The 23483-nt window shown below is 38.8% G+C and overlaps 2 protein-coding genes across 7 annotated transcripts in view; one reads left to right on the forward strand and one right to left on the reverse strand.

Moving 5' to 3' along the window:
* Positions 1-1070: 1070 nt before the first annotated feature.
* On the reverse strand, positions 1071-21822 carry LOC112047643 (uncharacterized). 5 transcript variants are annotated; one of them, XM_052890531.1, is made up of 7 exons: positions 13888-15526; positions 11985-12186; positions 9046-9279; positions 5597-5773; positions 4738-4764; positions 4014-4165; positions 1071-1305 (listed from the first exon to the last, which is right to left on the reverse strand). In XM_052890531.1, the coding sequence occupies exons 1-7, from the start codon at positions 14052-14054 to the stop codon at positions 1164-1166; spliced, it is 1101 nt and encodes a 366-aa protein (XP_052746491.1). In that variant the 5' UTR covers positions 14055-15526; the 3' UTR covers positions 1071-1163. The 5 variants fall into 5 exon arrangements, 4 of the variants coding, with proteins under 4 accessions (XP_052746491.1, XP_023940590.2, XP_052746490.1 ...); XM_024084822.2 differs by lacking the exon at positions 1071-1305 and adding an exon at positions 20252-21822 and having other exon boundaries at positions 3667-4165; positions 9046-9236; positions 13888-13955; XM_052890530.1 differs by lacking the exon at positions 1071-1305 and adding an exon at positions 15602-15729 and having other exon boundaries at positions 3669-4165; positions 13888-13955.
* LOC128199705 (uncharacterized) overlaps positions 15760-23483 on the forward strand; it is a 34786-nt gene continuing 27062 nt past the window's right edge. For both annotated transcript variants that reach the window (XM_052890528.1, XM_052890527.1), the window contains exon 1: positions 15760-15895. In XM_052890528.1, the coding sequence (XP_052746488.1) occupies positions 15890-15895 (6 nt within the window). In that variant the 5' untranslated portion in view covers positions 15760-15889. The remainder of the gene's footprint in view (positions 15896-23483) is intronic.

Below are 23483 nucleotides of genomic sequence, written 5' to 3' on the forward strand. Positions count from 1 at the left end.
AACTACTGTATCCAACATTTTGAAAAAAATACAGAAATTAGCTTTTTACTAGATTTCTGGAAAATTTTGAAACTCTGAAATTTTTAAATATGAAGGCACTAGTCAGGTTTTTTCCTAATGAGTTAACTATTTTTTACTACCTAGTAATAGTAATTTATACTAATATATATCGGGGAAATTACTTAATTCCACTTCTGATAACGGGGAACACACTAAGCTTCATGATGATAACCTATAGCCTCAGAGCAGGTTCTAAGCTATACGTTTTGGCTGGTGGGAGGCTTCGCCCGTGGCTAGTTATCACCCTACCGGCAAAGACGTACCGCCAAGCGATTTAGCGTTCCGGTACGATGTCGTGTAGAAACCGAAAAGGGGTGTGGATGTTCATCCTCCTCCTAACAAGTTAGCCTGCTTCCATCTTAGACTGCATCATCACTTACCATCAGGTGAGATTGTAGTCAAGGGCTAACTTGTAAACGTGTCAAGGATGACATATACACAAAGTAAAATCTAAATCTATAAGATATTCTCACATGACTTGAATTAATACAACACCGGCTACGCACCGCCTTCATACTGATCAGCAGGTAGAACATATTATGATGTTATTTTTCGCTTTTTAGTTTAGTGGGTACGTTTTTAGGTTTTGAAGTCGGTTGTATTTTTTTTATTAAAAATTTTTAATATGATTTTTTAAACAAAAATAATTAAAACCCAATTACATGAAAACCTGATTCTAATATTATCACAATAATTAACGTAGATTTTGTTAACTGATCAAATAACCCACTCGCTGAAATATACATATAATATAATACTAATATATATGTATTATAAAGAGAAAATATTTGTTTGTTTGTTTGCAGTGAATAGGCTCTGAAACTACTAAACCGATTTTACACTTTCATCGTTGGGAAGCTACATTATCCCCGGGTGCTACACCTTGGCTACATTAATTAATCCCTCTATTTCTGCGGGAACGGAAACTAATTAAGTAATTTAAATATGCTTTAGGTGTTCGGTAAATAGGTACAATAAGTATTCTGAAAAAAAAATTTAAACACAAACTCTTAAATAAGTACTTTTTTTTACTATATATATATTGTACTAAGTAACAGTAATTTACTGTACTCTTTAAGTAGATATGTACTATATCCATGATGCTATACTTCTTCGGAGCTGCTTTCGCCATATACCATTTTGTCGTAAACATCGGGCAAATAGTCGAACTGCTGGCCCCCATCGGTGCTCTCCAGGCCCTCCTTCATCGCTTCCCAGCCGGGCTGGAACTCGGGCGCGAACAACCTACGATATCAACAACAACAACAACAACATCATCATCGGCCGTACTATCGGTCCGTGAGCTCAGGTCATGCGTCTGACTGTCGACATCACTAGCAGCAGTCGACGGCATTCGGAAAACGAAAATCTTTATATTTGACCGTGACTCGTCATCTATTGTCACGTACTCGTAGGCTAAGAGACAGATCTACAATGGGGATGATGACTAGGTTTAAATGTATTGATTTTTATGATACATTCGGGTAAATAGGGTCAAAGTTAACTAATTTATGCATAAAAAACAATCAAAATCAAAAAAATCAAAATCAAAAATCATTTATTTCAAGTAGGCTCAGTTTACAAGCACTTTTGACACGTCAGTTGACTATTTGTAAAGATTCTACCACCGGTTCGGAAGGCAGGTTCTGCTGAGAAGATACCGGCAAGAAACTCAACAGTTGCTCTTTTGAAAAAGTCATACAGTATTATAATTTACAATTGATAACAATTACAATTTCTCGACTAAGTAAATGTTTTTTAACACATTGCTTAAAGCTATGCATTGGCAGTTCCATCACAGTCTTGGGGATCTTGTTATAGAAGAGTACACCCAAACCTACAAAAGATTTTTTTACTCTTTAAAGACGATATGCAGAAATAACTAACTTATGCCCGTGTCTAGTAAGACGTGGGTTTAAATCTCCTTTTCGTTTGTACAAATTAATAATTTGTCTTACATAGACTATACTGTTATATATACAATATTGACAGGCTACTGTTAGTATACCTATTTCTTTAAACTTTTGACGACGGGACTCGCGTGATTTTAATTGATATATTGCTCGAATTGCTCTTTTTTGAAGTACAAATATAGATTGTATATCGGCAGCCTTGCCCCACAATAAAATACCGTATAAGACATTACGCTGTGAAAGTACGCAAAATAAACGAGCCTAGCTGTATCAACATCAGTGAACTGTCTTATTTTTCTCACTGCAAATGCCGCTGAGCTAAGTTTACCAGACAGTTTTTCTATATGAGCACCCCACTGAAGTTTACAATCCAAGGTCACTCCCAGGAAAACTGTGGAACTCTCCATTTCCAGTGTTTCACCATCGATCATTATAAACTTATCTAATTTTATTACATTTGGCAATGAAAACTCAATACATTTAGTTTTCTTGGCATTTAAAAGTAAATTATTTGCAGTGAACCAATGCGACACATGCGACACGGTTTACGTCGTCAGAGTTATCTTTATTTTTGTCCGTCTTAAAAATTAAGGATGTGTCATCAGCAAACAGTACAATCTCACATATGCCGCTGACATGGAATGGTAAATCGTTTATGTACACTAAGAATAAAAAAGGACCCAGAATTGAACCCTGTGGGACGCCCATTTTGGTAGTGGAACCAATGATTGTCTGGATATTTGCAAAATAAATGAGATTATAAAATTTTAAAATCTATTAAAAATCTTTTATCGTAATTAGATGAAAATTCATACAGTTTTAGCTTCCTTACTTTAAATGTGACATTTTTTAATATGTGAACTATAAACATAAACGCACAAATAATAAAGATATTAGTAATTTAATTTGAACGCACATACAAATCTAACGATCATTATGTACCTACGACGTCATTAGTTCGTGCCATTTTGTACGGGGCGTTTTTCAGGGATCCGCGGCAGCGCCGCAAATCTGACCGTTTAAATCCCTGTAGCTCCGAAAGTAATGATCGCAGATACCTTGTTACTTTTACAAAATTACTTTACTATTAGCATACTCTTAATTTATATATAATTTAAAAAACTGTCATCATCCCTATTATACTAGGTATTGTATTAGAGAGACAAAACATCTTAGCATTACTATTGTGGACTGCGGTTATACTATAAGTATTCCGTTAATGTCAAAGTTACAGGTACAGTTGGCTCACTGCGCGTCCGGGCCATCAACAGTGTGACCAGCTTGCTCTTGCACACAAAGCTCGCAACACACCATACATACACTGACTCATATCTACTAACCTGCTAACACAGTTCATGAAGCTCCGCACGTGAGGCGAACTGAGCACTTGCACCAAGTTGCTGTGTCCGGTACAGTTGGCCCACTGCGCGTCCGGGCCATCAACAGTTTGACCAGCTTGCTCTTGCACATAAAGCTCGCAACACACCATACATACACTGACTCATATCTACTAACCTGCTAACACAGTTCATGAAGCTCCGCACGTGAGGCGAACTGAGCACTTGCACCAAGTTGCTGTGTCCGGTACAGTTGGCCCACTGCGCGTCCGGGCCATCAACAGTTTGACCAGCTTACTCTTGCACACAAAGCTCGCAACACACCATACATACACTGACTCATATCTACTAACCTGCTAACACAGTTCATGAAGCTCCGCACGTGAGGCGAACTGAGCACTTGCACCAAGTTGCTGTGTCCGGTACAGTTGGCCCACTGCGCGTCCGGGCCATCAACAGTTTGACCAGCTTGCTCTTGCACACAAAGCTCGCAACACACCATACATACACTGACTCATATCTACTAACCTGCTAACACAGTTCATGAAGCTCCGCACGTGAGGCGAACTGAGCACTTGCACCAAGTTGCTGTGTCCGGTACAGTTGGCCCACTGCGCGTCCGGGCCATCAACAGTGTGACCAGCTTGCCCTTGCACACAAAGCTCGCAACACACCATACATACACTGACTCATATCTACTAACCTGCTAACACAGTTCATGAAGCTCCGCACGTGAGGCGAACTGAGCACTTGCACCAAGTTGCTGTGTCCGGTACAGTTGGTCCACTGCGCGTCCGGGGCCATCAACAGTGCGACCAGCTTGCCCTTGCAAACCAACGGCGCACCGTACATACCCTGCATAGCACAAACATAATCAATATCATATCATTATCGTTGTTATATAATTAATACGTACGTGAATACTTTATATACCTTTTTATGAAAATTACGTGAACGGATGGACGTGTTTGGCAGCTTAGCTTTTTAATAGTTAATGTTTTTATGACACATTGTTTTCAAAATAGAAATATACTGTAAGAAACGAATTTGATGACGCTCGACTATTTCGTGTAGGCTAGTACAGACACTAGATGGTGCGAGTTGTTTCCGTTTAAGAGTGGGAGTTAGAGAGGGGAAGCGATTGGGTGGAAGCGACTGCTGACATAAGGCGTTCGCCGTACGTTCTTTCGTCGTCATCCGTCGTCGAACCGTCCACATCTTTTTATTGTGTTCATCTATTGGCATTGGGCAAGGTTGAGTCAGTCAGGCAATCTTGCCCAATACTGGTGCTATTGCCTTTAGCAAGGCTTACCTTTTAGTAAAATAAGCGCCAGCTCTTGATTTACCGGACTCTTGATGATGAAAATCGTGTACATAGTAACCTACGCTATGCGGAATAAAAGTCTAGAAAAGATCGTTCAACTTACATGACAAGGTTGAGCCTCTCTATTGGGCTGTGAAAAAATAAAAGTTTATCTATACTTCTACTTTATATTTATACTAGCGGACGCCCGCGACTTCGACCGCGTAAAATTCGTTGTCAACTTTACTATTACCCCTACCCTACCCTTCCCCTACCCTACCACTACCCCGACCCTACCCCTACCCTCCCAACCCCTACTTCTACCCTACCCCTACTCTACTCCTACCCCTACCCCCACCCTACCCCTACCCTATCCAAACCTACCCCTACCCTACCCCTACCTTACCTACACCCTACCCCCAACCTACCCCTACCCTCCCTGTACCCTATCCCTTTCCTACCCCTATCCCACACGTACCCCTATCTCACGCCTATACTACCCCTAACCTACCACTTCCCTATCCTACCCGTACCTCTACCCTACCCCTAATCTACCTCTACCCCTACCCTGCCCCTACCCTACCCCGGCCCTACCCGTACCCTACCCTACTCTATAAATTCTCTATCTTACTCCTACCCTTAGCAAAATCGGTCCAGCCCTTCGAGAGTGGTGCGATGACCAAGGGAAATAGAGACTTCTATGCTAATAATATAAAGAGGTAAAGTTCGTGTGGTTGTAGGAGGTAATCTCTGGATCTACTCGACCGATTTGGAAAATTGTTTTACCAATAGAAAGCTATCTTATTTGCGAGTGTCATAATATCCTTGTGATTATTAAATAATTTATTTTGATAAGGATTTAGTAGTATACATAATGAAAGTAGTCGGGCATACTCCGACGTAATATCACGTGAGTTTTAGCCGTGTTTCATAATCCATTAATATGAATATCACTCACAATAGTTTAATTATAGCTTACTTACATCTCTAACACATATAGAGACAGATCTGTCGAAGTCACCAGTGTAGCCCAGGTTAGTCATCGCATTCTGGAACTTGAGGGAGATGGTGTCGCACCAGAGGCTCTTCTTCACGATGATGAGGAACTGCACCCTGACATTGCGCTGCAGGAGGAACTTATGGACTGGGTAGATCTTATCCTGGAAACCAAAAATGTTCTATTAACAGATATATTAGGGGTTAAAGTATGAAATTGCCGATTTGTACTGAAAATCTAAATTGTTTATTTTTTAATTTTTAACAAATTTATTTAATCAAAATAGTTGCCATTATTATCTATACATTGCTGCCATCTAATGGGAAGGTCATAAATGTCTTTGCGATCTGCGAGAACTCTGACGATCTAGACTGCACAAACTGTGTGAAAGCATTTTGTACTGCCTCCTGGGAAGAAAACTTCTTGTCACGTAGATAATTGTCCAAATCACGAAAAAAATGGTAGTCCGTTGGAGTAAGCTCTGGTGAATACGGAGGATGACGAATAGTTTCTAACTGCAGTTCCTGAAGGGTTAAAATGGTTTCTCGTGCTGTGTGAGGTCTCGCGTTGTCGTGGAGCAATAATGGTGAAGATCGATTCATGAGTCGGGGCTGTTTAACTGCTAGTTTTGTCAACATGGTTCGGAGTTCGGCACAATAGACATCTGCCGTTATTGCTTGACCAGATCCGAGAAAACTATAGTGAATAACACCATGCTGAGACCACTAAACAGTTATCATTACCTTTTTATTGGTAAGTTTTGCTTTAGGACACTGTTGTGACATTTGACCTGGGGTCAGCCATTGCATTTATCTTTTCCGGTTATCATAAAGAATCCACTTTTCGTCACATGTTACAATTCGATCCAATATTCCTTCATTTCTGTACCGGGTCAACAAGGCAACACAAGTTTCAACACGCGTTTCTTTCTGCAGATCAGTCAAATCATGAGCCACCCATTTTTCGCATTTTTTTATTTTATTAATTTGACGCAAGTGAGTCAATATTGTGGGTATGGTAACGTTAAACCATGCCGCTAATTCCTGGGTAGTTTGACTAGGATCGGCTTCCACTATCTCTCTTAATTCATCGTTATTCACCTGTGTAGGCGGTCTTCCACGGGGCTCATTCTTTAAGTCGAAATTTTCCATCACGAAAGCGTTTAAATCAAAATCGCGCGGAGCGTTCATTAGTAGACCCCTCTCCAAACGCAGCATTGATATTGCGGGCTGTTTCTGCCGCGTTAGTTCCGCGTCGGAACTCGTATTCAAAAATCTCTCGAATTTTCGCAGTATCCATCTTTCTTGTCTAAATTAAATAACGAAAACAATTGAAAGCCGATATTTAAATGTTTCACATTAAAAAAAAAGACATTATAGAAACCATTTGAAAAAAGTTTCATTCGATAACCTCAAACCATGAAGATTCTATGTCAATTCAAAAAACCTATTGCAGTAAAACGGCAATTTCATACTTTAACCCCTGTTATTACATGCCTCATCATTCCAAAACGTGATCCGAATTCAATTAGTCTACTGAGCGCACGTTACTTACATTCATTATACATAAATATTTATGTATTTGTCGGCTCATGACTAACTTCCACTTCTGATTATCGGAGAATAGATTAAATCACAAGGGCTAAATATCGGGATATCGCGGTATGTCTCAACTAGGTTCTAAGCTTTTTGTCAGGGATGACAAATACACAAAGTAACGCTAGCAATCAATACCGTTGACTTACTTACTTTTACAGGTCTACCCTCTAATTACAATATTAATCAAGTATAGCGCTGATACTATCAGATGTAAACTATCACAAGGGCAAGGAGTCAAGCACGAGGGAAATTACGGACTGGCAACCGCTAGTAGCAGGATTAAAGACGTCTTTTACGGCTAGGCAATACTCTCCTTCTACGCTCGTGTTGCCTCCCAGCCAAGTAACTAACAAAATGTTATTATTATAACGACCTCATTATACGGATAACTGACTCACCCAATTCCTTCACTCACTGCTAAACTGACTAGATCCATCCAAAGCGTTCAACTGAATAAACTTGAAGAATTAATAAAAGACCCCTTTAAAGACCTATCCAACGATACCCCACATTATGAAATAAACGGTTAAAAAATCATCCCCGCTTTGTATGTAGGGAAGGTAGGTACCCGAAAAAAATATTTTTGAGGGTTTTATTTTACGACTTTGTTCACATTTATTATGTATATTACTAACTTACTTTAAATACTCGTGCTAATTTACAGCTTTCTAGTAGTAATAGTTTCTGCGCTAAGCCGCGCACCGACGGACGGACGGACGGACAGATCTCTACATGGCAAAGTGCTGGAATGGCGACATCGCAATAGAAAACGCAGTGTTGATCGACCCTCTATCAAGTGGACTGACAACTTCAAGCGAGTCGCAGGCATTCGCGAGATGCAGGCGGCTCAGGATCGTGATGTTTGGAAGTCTCTGCAAAAGGCCTATGTCCTGGAGTGGACGTCCATCGGCTCATATTATGATGATAATGATGATGATGATGATGATGATGATGATGATGATGATGATGATAAAATCAATATATAAGCCGATGGATGTCCACTGCAGGACATAGGCCTTTTGTAGGGAATTCCAAATATTACGATACTGAGCCACCTGCATCCAGCGAATCCCTGCTGAATTGATGATGAAATGTCAAATCAATTTTAAAATAATGTCAAATATTTAAATTTAAAATGAAACACTACGCTATCCTACCTCTTCCATACAACAACCCTACCCAATCCTCCTCCTCCTACCCTACCAAAACCTCTATTCTAAATGATACTTATCATATCATTTATTTAGGCTGTCACTAAAAATCTCTAAAATGTGACCAACTGCCATATCATGGACCAAATGATGACTAACTGAAGCTGATCCCTGTGTAATATCGTCAAGTATATTGATGAAAGTTCATCTTGAATTTTTCTTAATCGTACTTATGCTTACTATATAGACATTTTTGTATTATCTCAATCGTATATCATATCTTAATCTCAAATTACGAGATATGTATATTTACACTAAGTTCCAATAACTCTAACACCACACATTTTATAGATTTGTAACTCGACCACCACACACTGCACAAACGGTGTGCGAAGTAGCAAGAGAAGTGAGCAGTGAAGTCGTTTGGCCATGTTACTCGTTCTGCCGCATTTCATGCCGTTTGTTCTACCAACCACTCCCAATTTAAAAGGCGTGAGTGCGAGTGTAAGGGCTAGTACGAGGCGCGTCGTGTACGAGTAGATTGTGTGGACAAGTCGCGGGTGAGCGAGGAGCATTGTGTGGCTGTGGCATAAGAATCCCGAAACTAAAGTGGGTATAAAGATAAAAAAAAACATTATAATTAAGCTACGACGTAGGCTTGAGTCTTGGAAGATACGAGTACGTACCCCTTTGTAAAAGAAATGCCAGCCCGCCATCAAGCATTCTTCATGCAAGGACAGTGCTTCCTCTCCTCTGTAGTCTACCTCAACAGGCCGCAGGGGTATCTCTGCGAGCAAATCTGGTACCTTCCTCGCGAGCAGCAGGACAGCCGGTGACTTCTGGATCATGTAGGCCCTTTCTCCCGTCGTATTGCTTACTGTGGGAACACTGTACTGTAGTACAACACACTGGACGCTGTACTGTGGGTGAACATGTTAAAGACTACTGTGGGTGAACATGTTAAGCAATGTACTATGGATGAACATATTAAACACTGTACTGTAGGCGAACCTTGAAACCCACTACTTTCCAAAGCTGGTTTAAGTGATTGGTTAATTTAATTCACCTTGTAAAGTTATATTATCAGCAAGTAACAAGGTTAAGGTGAATGCGAACTGGAACTACGAGGTAATTTGCGGGGTGTCCGCTATCAATTATATAAAATAACAGCCCAGGGAGTCCAGTTATATGACGAGGCAATGGGAAAATTATTCTTTCTGGACGCCTTCGTCGTGGCGGATACGAGTACGTGTGCAAGTTAACAAGCTCTCATTCAAATTGATCCACTTAAAGTAACAGCCCAAGTAACGCCCCAATACGTTTAGTTATACTGCAGTGTGGTGAATACGAGTACCACAGATTAATCAAAAATATACAGATGGAACGTACGGAACATGACAGTGTCGTACCCGTCACAAATACGAAATTTAAAAAATGATACATTCTCAAGTCAGTACGAACGAACCGTCGCATCAGTAATTTTCAATATTATTCAAGGATAAAAATTTTAATAAAAAAAATTCAACCGACTTCCAACTCAAAAAATAACTTTAACTAAAAAGCAAAAAATAACATCCTACCTATGTGCTACCTTCTGATCAGTTTGAAGGCGGTGCCAAGCCAGTGATGTTTTAATTAAATACGTTTAAACTACAAAATTTCTGTGGTTATTCCAGAAAGAGCTTTAATTAAAACATGACACTGGCTTGGCACCGCCTTCAAACTGATCAGAAGGTAGCACATAGGTAGGATGTTATTTTTTGCTTTTTAGTTAAAGTTATTTTTTGAGTTGGAAGTCGGTTGAATTTTTTTTATTAAAATTTTTATTTTTTTATTTTTAGTTTTAGCATACCCACTGCGTGTGTACAGTCACAACCTATCTAAGTGGAAAGTTCTTATCAATACAATATTATCAAGTCCAAACACAAGGTAGCTACTGTGAACCGTCGAGGAGTTCTCTTCACTGGCCCTCGTCTTCATCACCAGACCCTTAATACAGTCACAACCCATATAGGTGGAAAGTACTCATCAATACAAATTAATCAAGCCTAAACAAAAGGTGACTGCTGTAAATCCTTGACGAGTTCCATCGTTTGTGTTTCGGCTCCATCATCAGACCAACTCCAAACTTTCATAAAGTTGTAGTGGTTTAAAATACCTTATGGAAACACTAACAAACGTACTAGCCGTCTCTACAACTTTCGAAAGTTCCCCTCAATTTCTCCAGGATGCCATCATCAGATCCTGAAATGAAAAAATGGGACCACCCTGGAAGTAAACCCTACAAAACAAAAAAAGAATTTTCAAAATCGGTCCATAATTGACGGAATTATTGCTGGACATACATAAAAAAAAAAAAAAAAAAAAAAAAAAAAAAAAAAACATACATACAGCCGAACGTAGAACCTCCTCCTTTTTGGAAGTCGGTTAAAAATGGCGTCTTATGTCTTTAAATATTTTAAAACTGTTCATAAAAACTAAAGAAATAAGATAGAGTACAGTGATTATTGATAGATTAGATTAGATATTTGAACACTAAAAAAATTACGTAATTAATTAATATACCTACCTAGGTATATTAATTAATTACGTAATTTTTTTAGTGTTAAATTTTGAAATACAAATTATGAAAAAAGTTTGTTATGCGGTTATCAAGGAGACGCGTGACGTTTGTTTTTTTTTTACCCGACTGCAAGAAGGGTTATGTTTTTTCGCGCGTATCTTGTTTGTTTGTATGTATGTATATATGTATGTATGTATGTATGTAATATTCTTTATTACCTCATATCTTCCAAACCGCTGGACGGATTTTCGTAATTAAGACATCATTAGATTTGTCTTAATAACCCAAATGTTCTTAAATAGGTGAAATTTAAAAAATACCAAAAAGACGACTGTGAGACGCTATAGACTCAAGGTAAAAAAAAAATTTTTTGAATATTGCAACATGGGTATCAAATTCTAGGTCTTTTTGAGAGAATTTCAAAATGGTATATCATGTCCATGTTAAAAAAACTACAATTAGAAAAACATTATTTTTTAATTATCTAACAAAATACGCGAGGCGGATGACTATGGGTGCGAGGTTTATGAAGTGAAGTTTTAGAACACCTAAAATAGACTAAATTTTATATAAATTATAAAAATCGGACAAGTGCGAGTCGGATTCGCCCACCGAGGGTTCCGTATATATTTTTTTTAATATTTACTTAACTTCGGTTGGACGTATACATTATCGTACTTTGTAACATGTAACAAACGTAACAAATAAATCCGAAATTCATAATCTATCTTAACTAAAAAGTGTGAAACAAATAAATTAATTAAACAAATAAAAAAACCCGACTGCATAAATGATACAAACACTGAAAAGAAAAAAACAAGCTCAGTCCTGAAGTGTAGAAAGCAATTAGAAAACAGTTGGGACCTATTAAAAAATTTAGACGAAAATCATTCTATTCAATATAATGTGGTCATATTATGTGAGGAAGAATTAAAAAAAAACATTATCAAACTGCATCGTATGATACAATAAAAGAGCATGCTAGCAGGGTTTCAAATATATTTTTCTCGTAATTTTGAAATAATTACCAAGCAATTAAAAAATATTTGACCATTAACTTACGTTTGGGTATAATGATCTTGGTGACCTGCACGCGAATGCCGCGCCGCGGGTGCCGGTAGGTGGCGCCGGTGACCACGTTGACGGGGCGCGCGTCGTGGGCGGGCAGCAGCGGGTCGACCACGCACACCGCCGCCGTGAGCACGGCCGTGCGCGACACGAGCGAGCCCACGCACAACCCTCGGTAGCGGGAGCTGAAGTACACCTGACATCATGCAAACAATCAATGAGTACCTGTCTGTCTGGCTGTCTATCGGTCTGTGTGTGCGGGCTTTCACTGGAGGATAGAGGAGATTATGGAGCGACATACAGGCGGCTATTTTCTGAATATGACCAATACCAACCAATACATTTGACCTCTCTCCCTGACGCTGTAGTGCTGAGCTTCTCTACAGAGCGGTCCTGGGATCGGTTGCCAGCTCGTGCCAGTTAAGGATTTTACATTTTCTAAATTGACTCAGGCCCGGTCTGGTGGAAGGCAAAGACGTACCTCCAAGCCATTATGAGTACGATGGCGCATAGAAAACGTCTGAGGTGTGGGTAGAATAAACTTGTATCGCTTTCAACAAAACACGCTTCATCTGCTTCATCACTTGGCATTTGAGGAAATAGCGGTTGGGCTCGTTTGAAAAGAAAGTACTTATTGTGGACATTAAATCCACCACGCCATAACAACGCGGGATCAAATAACTGTCGACGGCATTGTTCTCCGAGGCACTGGGATGATGTACCGGTCACCGACTTGCGCACTCCGCTGACAGTTTGGAACAATGAAGTATTTCATAGCCGGCACCGGCACCGGCAGGACGAACTCGGACCCGGGGGAGTGGTCTGAAGCCACGTAGCCACTGCATCACTCGCTGCTTTTTTGACAAACAAACTTTGAGTGTTTATAGATTAGGTCTGGTCGTCACTAGATCTTGGGTCAATTGTCTATAGCAATTTTGTGTTGCTCTGCACTTATGATCTAAGACTCTCAATATGATCACCTGCAACTTTCTGAACTCGACGACTGAAATACTGCCTATTGCACGCGAAGAAAGTCGCAGGCGACTGCTAGTATATATTACAGATGCACTATATTATTATTAATTTAATAGATTTAATTAATTAAAGTCGAAGCTCTCAGGTATTTCGCAAGCTCTTTGGGTATTGTTTGTGAAGAGACGCTCAGTGTAAGAGCGATCTCAATACCTTCAAAGCAAGTGCAGAACACTTGATTATGTGTGGATTAATCTATGTTTCGATTGATTAGTTTCAAAGCGTAATACCTTGAAGCTCGCTCCGCTAAGCACCTTTCGAGCTCCGACTTGGCAGATCAGAATCCAATCGCTCCAAGAGCTCCCTAAGATAATTTGCTTCAAGGAGGGTAAAAACCACCAAAGGGTCAAGCCGGTTTGTGAAATAGAGTTTTGCTGGGACTGACAATCTATCCCAGATCGTAGAGATGACTATAAGTGTATTTGTAAATTTTTTCTACTATAATTTCAAGAAGGTCTGATGTTAAAGCTGACACACAGACGAGGAAACTTCTGAACGATTTACAGCACTTACCTAATGTTTGGGTTTGATTAATGTGTATAGAACTTTACATCTGAATGGGTGGTGACTATCATCAGGGGTCTGATGATGAAAATGATGGTGCAACCTTCAAACTGATCAGAAAGTAGCACAAACGATGTTTTTTTCGCTTTTTAGTTTAGTAGGTAGGTATTTCACTTACTTAACTTTATGTGTTGGAAGTCGATTTAATTTTCCTAAAGATAAAACTCACGCTCTGCCAGTGTACAGACTCATCAGAATTGCATCTTTTAAAGTGACCCACTAGACCATGAACGAATGTATGAATGAGTGTGTTCTGATGAATGTGAATATTATGAAGACATGCCAATGCCGACGAACTCACCAAAAACGGCAAGGATCCATCTCGAGGCTTAAATGGCTCCTCTCCAAGGCATGAAAGAATGCCGAAACCTGTACAAAAACAAGGCAGAAATAATGCAGGTTTGCGGAACCTGAAGTCTCTGAGAAGCAATTTGTACCTAAAATAATGAAATATGTCCAGTCGCACATTACAAAAAGTGTTTTTATTCGAACGGCATTGCTGAACGCAATACTACGCTACGTTACGCTTCGATCGACAGCGAACCAAAATATTATTGTAGATCGAGATGAAAGGCACGAACCCGTGTCATGAGCATTACCGTGTACTTACGTATTTATTTTTTTTATTTTTGTCGATTAGGCTAGTAATGGCAATTACCAACGAGGCAAACATTTAAAATTCATAACTCGTTTCTTCATAGTAGACGAAGTTTACAATTATGATATAAATGCGGTAAGTTGAAAATTACAGCCGAGGCGACATTGCAGCTCGAGCCGAAGGCGAAAGCAGAGGCTGTAATTATCAAAGCGCACGTATGTCATACGACGTTTTATAACACACTAGCTGACGCCACGCCTTTCACTCGCGTGGTTTACGTGGTGGTCGTTCCCGAAGGAATACGGGGATGATATATAGCCGAAAGCCTTCCTCGATGAATCGGCTATCTAACACTGAAAGAATTTTTGAAATCGAACCAGTAGTTCCTGAGATTAGTGCGTTCAACGAAACAAACAAACAAACTCTTCAGCTTTATAATATTAGTTTAGATTTGCGAGGAAACACACTTTAAACATACTTTCTGTTTTGCACAGATAGCGAAGTGCGCACAGCGTTTCTTTAGGCAAATGCATAAAAAATAGCCAGTACTACTAATAAAGTAAAGTTATATTGTTGTGTTTCTGATACACATAAATGGTTGACATTTATAGTCAAAATTATTTAAATGGATGAATTAAATGTTTTTCTTTTTTAAATTTTATTATATTCTCACATAGTTTTATTCATAAAGTGCTGAGCACTTTGCCAAGTAACAACAAAACAAAAAACTTTTTGCCAAGATTTAAAAAAGTACAGTTCGTTTTTAGACGGATGATAAAGGTTTTATATTACATTACGGCACATGTGCATTTTACTTTACATTACGGCACATATGCGTAATGAGAAACATGCTAACTATGGGCCTCATAAGAAGGCTCAGAGTCATACAGCGGGCGATGGAACGAGCTATGTTAGAAATATCTGTGAGTGATCGAATCAGCAATGAGAAGATCCAAAGTCCCGACATAGCTCAACGTGTCGCGAAGCTCAAAAGCTCAAACGTCTTATTGTAAAGTAAGTAATGCGTGGACAATTTATATAAAATATGCAAAAATATTAACAGTAGAGGGTGAAATAGGGGGGGGGGGGGGGGTGAAAGTTTACATCAAGTTTCACGAGGTCACGCGGACGTCCGCTAGTTTGACATAAAAAAAGTTTTGGCCAAAAGTCGAATAAGCGTAGCATAAATTGCTGGTGTCGATTTATTTATTTATCAACTAGCGGACGCGCGCGACTTCGTCCAGTTCTTTCAAATTCTGAGGGAACGACGCAAAGTAGCCCATAACTATGTTGTTCAACAATCTTCAAAACAATACATTTATACAAACAGGAAAAAATTGTATAAATGTATGGTTATATTTTACTGTTGTGCTATAACGCTTGATTTTGAAATGTTGAGTATAGTATAGGTACACACTGGTCCGGTGCGACCTGGTGAACTCCACTGCCTCGTTCGACCGAGCTCGTGCCGCTCGCGTGTTGCAACGTCGCCGAGGTGCGGCGGCCCCAGGGCGGGGTGTGCGACAGTGCGTGCGGGAGGACCGGACGCTCCCGGCGCCACCGGCGGCGATCGATAGGGGAGCGTCCGCCGCCGACCGACTCCTGGTGCGGCATTCGCGCGCCGCAGCGAGTCGCCGCCGCACGTCCGCACGCCCGCACGCCGCACGCCCGCACGCGCTCCGCCGCCGACTGTTCCCCGACCGACATGGAGGTAAGAGCTCCTCGCACCCGCCCGAGCCTACGCCTCGCCATCCAGCCATCCCACTTACTTCCCTGATTTTGTTTTAGTTATAAAGCGTTGTTCTTGGCTATGCGTCTTTCTTTTGTGTAACATTTTGGCATCTATATGTATATTGTGCCCAGTGGCGCAGCGTGGAGTGAAGTAATCGTGGGCCCTTTTCGTTTAATATCTGTTCCTCAAAGACTACCTAAATTGTATTACATTTAAAAATAACTATTTCCTGAAATTGTTGGATTCAGTCAGGTTTAATTGGCGCGAATTCTGTAAAACCTTAATCGTTATATTTGCGCAAATTTTGTAATTATTGTGATCGTATAGTATCAATAGTGGTCCCTGAATATAGACAAAGTAAAACACCCGCCGCGCCAGCTTCTATGTTACCATCAGTGTCCACGCCTGTATACTCCACTGACTGTACCTAGCTGAGTTGGTATAATATTTTTACGTTTGATGATTTTATTTATTATGTAAAGGCAACGCTGATTGCATTCTACAATATCCCTAAATTGAATTGTTATTATTGATCATATAAAATAATAGTGATACAATAATGTAAGATCACCGGATGTTTTTAATATTTAAAAATTGTTTACAGTCCTAATTATGTATACAGAAAGGTACAAGATATATCTGTACTAGAGCCCCATTAGGTAGAGACTCGATGTAAACAAGCACTAATTACCATAGTTGGTTTGGTCAAAACAAAATTTGTAATTTTATTATTTGTACAATAAAAATAATATTTTATAGTGTTTTAGAATTAAATTTTATAGTGTTATCTGACTTAAGTCAACCGTCCAATATTTAATATGAAAGAAAAATCGCTTCAAGGCTTAAATTAAAAATTATTATTTTATTTTCATGACTATTATAATTGATTATAAGTACATTTTTAACAACCATACGAGTATCCCAATGAGCGAACATTCCTTTTCAACAGCGTAGATAGGTAAGTAACATTTAGTTCTATTTTCATCAAATTATTACTAAATTTACTATAGTGTGTCTTAGATTTAGCGATATCGTAATCTTACAGTATTTTTAAAACGTACTCGTATATATTTCAAAATATTCACACAACACAATACACACAACACACAAATGAAAAAAAAATACTATACTTACGTATAGCTATCCATTCGAGAATTGTTTTTATGAATTTTGTATTTTTATAAGGGCAATAAAGCTGCTTTAAAATACGTATTGATAATACGTAGTGAAAAGTATTCAGTAGGAAATATAATAAATTATACGTTCCTACAAAATCACTGCAAGAAGTAATCTGAATTCAGCGACACCACTGAGCGCACACATGCACAATGTTGTGTTTACTTACATCAAGTGTACGTGTAAGTATATACAGTGTTTACATTTCCTGAACACACAACTCGACATTGTACACAACACTTACGCACATATGTTGTCCGGCTCAGTGTTGATGCGCTGGTGCCATATCTCTAGTATAAAATATCGTTGATCTAACCCCTGTCTTATTTATTTCAAGCATTTAATTAGTTTGCACTACTTTGTATGATTATTGATAGTTAATGATTATTATGAAGTTTCCTATAAGTTGTTAACATTTGCTTGCACATAATTGGAGAATCTTCATCAAATATGGTTTAAATATAGTACCGACATGAATTTTAAAAGCTAGATTTAAAAATATCATGAAATTTATCTATAAAAATGTGAGATAGTTAAACTAGAAGATATATTGTTTTGATTTTAATATACCTACCTTCCTTTTAGACCTTTTGATTAAATTCACTTTTAATTTAAAAATAAACTAACTATATGAAATAAAAAGGTTAATTTAATTTTGATTTTTAACTTGATATTTCCATCTTTATATCTTTAAATAATTTAATACATTTATAATATCTTTATGTATTTTTTAAAATAAATATAGAAAAACCTTTAAGAAAAAATACCAAATTTTATGATCCCTGATAATTTCTGACGATTTTGGCGAATTGGATACCTAATAAAAATTGTCTTTAAAGCAAATATTTTTTTTATATTATAGGCGGTAAAAAGTGGCTAATAATCATCTTAATTTCATTTAGTCGCATTGTAAACAACGAAAGTTATACCTAAAAGCAAATAATTCCGAAATAATGTCGAGTTGTGTGTTCAAAAAGTGTATAAACTATATATACAATTAATTAAACAAATAAAAAAACCCGACTGCATAAAGTATAAAAAAACTGAAAAGAAAAAAACAAGCTCAGTCCAGAAGTGTAGAAAGCAATTAGAAAACACAGTCGGGTTTTTTTATTTGTTTAATTAATTTATTCAGACTTTTTAGTTACAATAGATGGGTTATTTTGGATTTATTTATTACGTTTATTACAAAGTACGATAATTTATACGTCCAACCGAGGTTAAGCAAATATTCAAAAAATTCTATGGAACGCTCGGTGGGCGAATCCCACTCGCACTTAGCCGATTTTTACAATCAATATATTTAATTTAGTCTATTTTATAACTTCACTTCTAAAACCTGCTCGCACCTATAGTCATCCGCCTCGCGTATTTTGTACTTATAGACAACTAATAAATAACGTTTTTCTAATTGTAGTTTTTTTTTAAACATGGGCATGATATACCATTTTAGAATCCTCACAAAAAGTTCTTGAATTTGATACCCATATTGCAATATTAGAAAAAAAAAAATGTTTTCACCTTGAGTCTATAGCGTCTCACAGTCATTTTTAACCGTCTTCCAAAAAGGAAGAGGTTCTACGTTCGACTGTATGTATGTTTTTTTTTTTTATGTATGTCCAGCGTTCGTACGTACGTTTTTTTATTTTGAAGGGTTTGATTCCAGGGTGGTCCCCTTTCTTTAATGTCAGGATCAGATGATGGCATCCTGGAGAAATCGAGGGGAACTTTCGAAAATTGTAGGGACGGCTAGTGCGTTTGTTAGTGTTTCCATAAGATATTTTAAACCACTACAATTTTATGAGTCTAGAGTTGGTCTGATGATGGAGCCAAAACACAGACGATGGAACTCGTCAACGATTTACAGCAGGTACCTTTTGTTTGGGCTTGATTTATTTGTATTGATGAGAACTTTCCACCTAGATGGGTTGTGACTGTATTAAGGGTCTGATGATGAAGACGAAGGACAGTTAAGAGAACTCCTCACCATATGGATTGTGACTGCATAGGGGGTGATGAAGACGGAGGACAGTCACCTTTCACGTTTTTCTGAATATTCATATTACGTGTGGATAAAGGGGGAGTAAAATTTTGTATATGAGTGAAGGTAGTATTTTTAAAATTGGGATTGTAGGACTTAGATACTTATTATAAAAAAATAACGTTTCAACTAATTGCTTATTAATTTTTGTTCACACTCAGTAGGTGTGCTAACACTAAAAATTAAAAAATAAAAATTTTAATAAAAAAAATTCAACCGACTTCTAACTCAAAAATTAATCTAAACTAAAAAGCAAAAAATAACATCTTACCTATGTGCTACCTTCTGATGAGTTTGAAGGCGGTGTGGGACCGGAGCGGCAGCGGGAGCGAGTGCTAATACGAGTGCAGTACTTCCGGTACCCGATGTGTTGACAATCTTTACATATGCCACGACGTGAGCGCCTGGCGGGGCTCGCGCAGGACCCGTTCGAGAGGGAATATATACTACGGAGCCAGCCCGCGCCACACCTTCCTCACTATGGTTCTGCAACCTGAATGTTTGCTACGAAATATGTGACAGTTTCATTTGGGCGTACAGTGCATACATAGTACAATGTGTAGGCTTTCTCAGTGTGTCTTGTTCCTTGTCATTATATTAGTAGTATTCAGGTATTAGGTATATAATATGTTACAGCCACACTGATCAATCTGTAATCTGGATCGAGTGAGAGCCTGCGTCGGCCAGACATGCCAAAGTTCGGCGCCCAGTCTGATGGGCTCCTGCCGCAGGTAGTCCGGCGGACTGTGGCGGCTTTGAAAGGTAGCACGTTTCGAGTGACCGAGCCCTTAACCGTCCGTGGTTAACATGTATTTTCATATCACAACGTGTCCCCAGTGGCCGGTCACTTAGCGACCCTCCGGAAAACATCGTTATAGATTGTTTCTTCTCTTGAAACAATCTATGACGATGTTTTCCGGAGTTTTTAGTCTTTAAAGTCTCCAACACAGTGCCGCGACAAAACTAAGGGTCTGGCGAGCGAAGGAAAGATTCCTCATGATATCCCGTAAAAAATATTAATAAAATGAGTTTTATACTTACGCACTCGAGGACCGGGACCCTCGAAACCTGCTACCCTTCAAAGATACCACGGATCAAACTCCATCATTGGTACCTACCTACTGCGACAATTTTCACACTTTCCACCACATAATATAATGTTGGCATGTCTGACCATTGCAGGTTGTTTGTTTGTTAGATAAGATAGAAAATAATAGTGAGTACTGAGTACCGACTGTACTCAGCGGCGGCCGGCTCCGACGCTGACCATGACCGAATGTTCCACAGCACAATGAGTAACATACAAGTCGTGAGCAGTGAGCAGTGAGCAGCTCGGCCCGTGGCCCGTCGGCCAGGGGCAGCGGCAGGAATGGCGCCGCTCGCCGCTCGCCGCTCGCCGCTACATCGGTTCCCAGTGAACGTTTCCTATGCGATGCGTCGGCTGTCCCCGTCCCGTTCGCACTCGAGCGACGCCATATGTACACGCATTTATGAGCTTTTTTGTCGCATCTCCACGCTCCTTTTTGTTTTGATGCCCGGTTACTTTAAAAAAAATAAAAGACACCACGGATTTATATTTAGTACAGACCGCCGGCGCCGGTTCATTCGATTGCCTGGAATCCGAACGTTTCAATGTTTGCTGCTTACGATGACGTCAGAAAAGTTGTATCTGTACATACTAAACTACTTACTTAAACATATAAATCTACTTATATAATTAAACCTACTCTATAAGTATAATAAAGCTGAGGAGTTTGTGAGAAAGAAGTGTTAGTTCGTAAATACTCAGTATAGAACGACAAAGGCATCCTGGCCCTTAAACTGGGTTGGCCTCTGTCTTAAGTACCAGTGTCCGGTGACCAGTGACCGGTGACCGGTGACCAGTGACCAGTGCCCTCAGGTGCATGGTGTTTGATTGTTTAGTTAAATGCGCTAATCTCTAGTTAATGTTAGCATCACAAATAGGTAACCATTTCTTTTAATTAAAAAAAAATACACAAAAAAATTAACCGAATTCGAAACATAAAAACCGACCAAGTGCGTGTCGGGCCACGCGCAGTGTAGGGTTCCGTAAATTAAATGAACCGTTTGTGTAATGCACAAAAATACCGATAACGATACCCCACACCATGAGACAGACGAAACAATATTCATCTTCACTTTGCATGTAGGCAACCCTAAATTTATTTTTAATTGATAGTTTACCACTTTAGTCGTAATAATTATACAGACTCATATCAAATATCAGTTTTCTAGTTTTATTTTAACAGACACTGAGTTATCTTACTGACAACTTTATCTTTTTAATTGTATACAATTTTCGATTTCCAATTACGTTTTTCAAGTTGGTCGGCTATTACTCTTTAAACAGCAATTGCTACTTAGCTGTTATAATTATCCTTATTATTTCATTGTACATAATATATCCTACTCTCGTGAATTTTTTCATGAATTCATACACAACTGTTTAGCCGGTAGAGGGAGGGGACACTTGACTCTGACAAAAGTTTGTCTTAAAAGCTTAATATTTTCCAAACGAATAAGTAAATCGAAAAATATTGGTAAAAAACCCCTCATACCTTTTAAATACCTATCCAACGATACCCCACACTATGAAATAAAGGAATAAAACAAAAATTCACCCCTACTTTTCATGTAGTGTAGTACACTGTGATAACGCGGCTAATATATATGATACATATATAGGGGGTAGGGGTAGGGTAGGGGTAGGGTAGGGGTAGGGTAGGGGTAGGGTAGGGGTAGGGTAGGGGTAGGGTAGGGGTAGGGTAGGGGTAGGGTAGGGGTAGGGTAGGGGTAGGGTAGGGGTAGGGTAGGGGTAGGGTAGGGGTAGGGTAGGGGTAGGGTAGGGGTAGGGTAGGGGTAGGGTAGGGGTAGGGTAGGGGTAGGGTAGGGGTAGGGTAGGGGTAGGGTAGGGGTAGGGTAGGGGTAGGGTAGGGGTAGGGTAGGGGTAGGGTAGGGGTAGGGTAGGGGTAGGGTAGGGGTAGGGTAGGGGTAGGGTAGGGGTAGGGTAGGTGTAGTTGAAAGTTTACATCGAGTTTCACGCGGACGAAGTCGCGGGCGTCCGCTAGTGTATTATAAAACCTTTGTCATCCGTCTAAAAACGAACGGTACTTTTTTAATTGTTGGCAAAGAGCTTAACATTTTATGAATAGTGTTTTATAATAATATAATTTGTGTTTTATAACAATAATAGAGTTTTTGTGAGATGAAATATAATAGAATGCCTTTTAATTCTTTAATTTTTATAATTATAAAAATTAAAGAAGAGTTTTTGTGAGATGAAATATAATAGAATGCCTTTTAATTCTTTAATTTTTATAATTTTTATAATAAATGGAAACCATTTATCAGAAACACAAAAATATTAATTTACTTTATTAGTAATACTGCCTGTTTTAGGTGCATTTGTCTAGAAAAAAACAAACTCTGGTGTAAAACGCGCAAGTTTCAGCAAACGCGCAACAAGCGCACTTCGTTAACTGTGCAAAAATGACAAGCGTATCAAAATGTCATAAGGAAAACAGGAAAACATGCAAATTCGTTTTCAGAAAGTGTATTCAAAGTGTGTTTCCTTACAAATGTGTTATAAAACGTCGTATGACATACGTGCGCATTGATAACTATAGCCTGTGCTTCCTTACTATAGCTCTCGCCTTCGGCTCGAGCTGCAATATCGCCTCGGCTGTAATTTTCAACTTACCGCACTTATATCATAATGTACTATTATATGTATTGAAATTGATATTGATAAAGTTGTACATTTTAAACTTGTTATATATTTAAAAGGTACTATAATCATTGTTAAGGTAACAGCCACGGTGTATGGGTCCAGAGAGTAGTAGGGTAGGGGGGGGGGGGGGCGAGCTTATGAGGGACAGGGGAAGGGGTGAATGCTTTTAGCGAGAGAGCCCTAAATTAAAGAGCGGCTTATTTCAAAGGAAAAGAGGCTTAAAGAAAAAAAAGGCCTACCTATTTTTTACCCGACTGCAAGAAGGGTTAATGTTTTTCGCGCGTATCCTGTATGTATGTAATATTATTTGTTACCTCATATCTTTTAAATCAAATCAATTTACGCAATTAAGATATCGTTACATTTATCTTGACAACCCAAGTGTTTTTAGATATGTCAAATAAAAAAAAATCCAACACAACGACTTTGGAACGCTATAGACTCGAGGTGAAATAAAAAATAGTTTTTCGAATATTGCAAAATGGGTATCAATTTCAAGGGCTCAACACGAGGATTTCAAAATGGTATGTCATGGCCATATTAAAAAAAAATACATTTAGTAAAACGTTATTTATTAATTGTCTATTACAAAATACGCG

This window comes from Bicyclus anynana, chromosome Z (assembly GCF_947172395.1).
Source record: "Bicyclus anynana chromosome Z, ilBicAnyn1.1, whole genome shotgun sequence".
NCBI classification, from domain to species: Eukaryota; Metazoa; Arthropoda; class Insecta; order Lepidoptera; family Nymphalidae; genus Bicyclus; species Bicyclus anynana.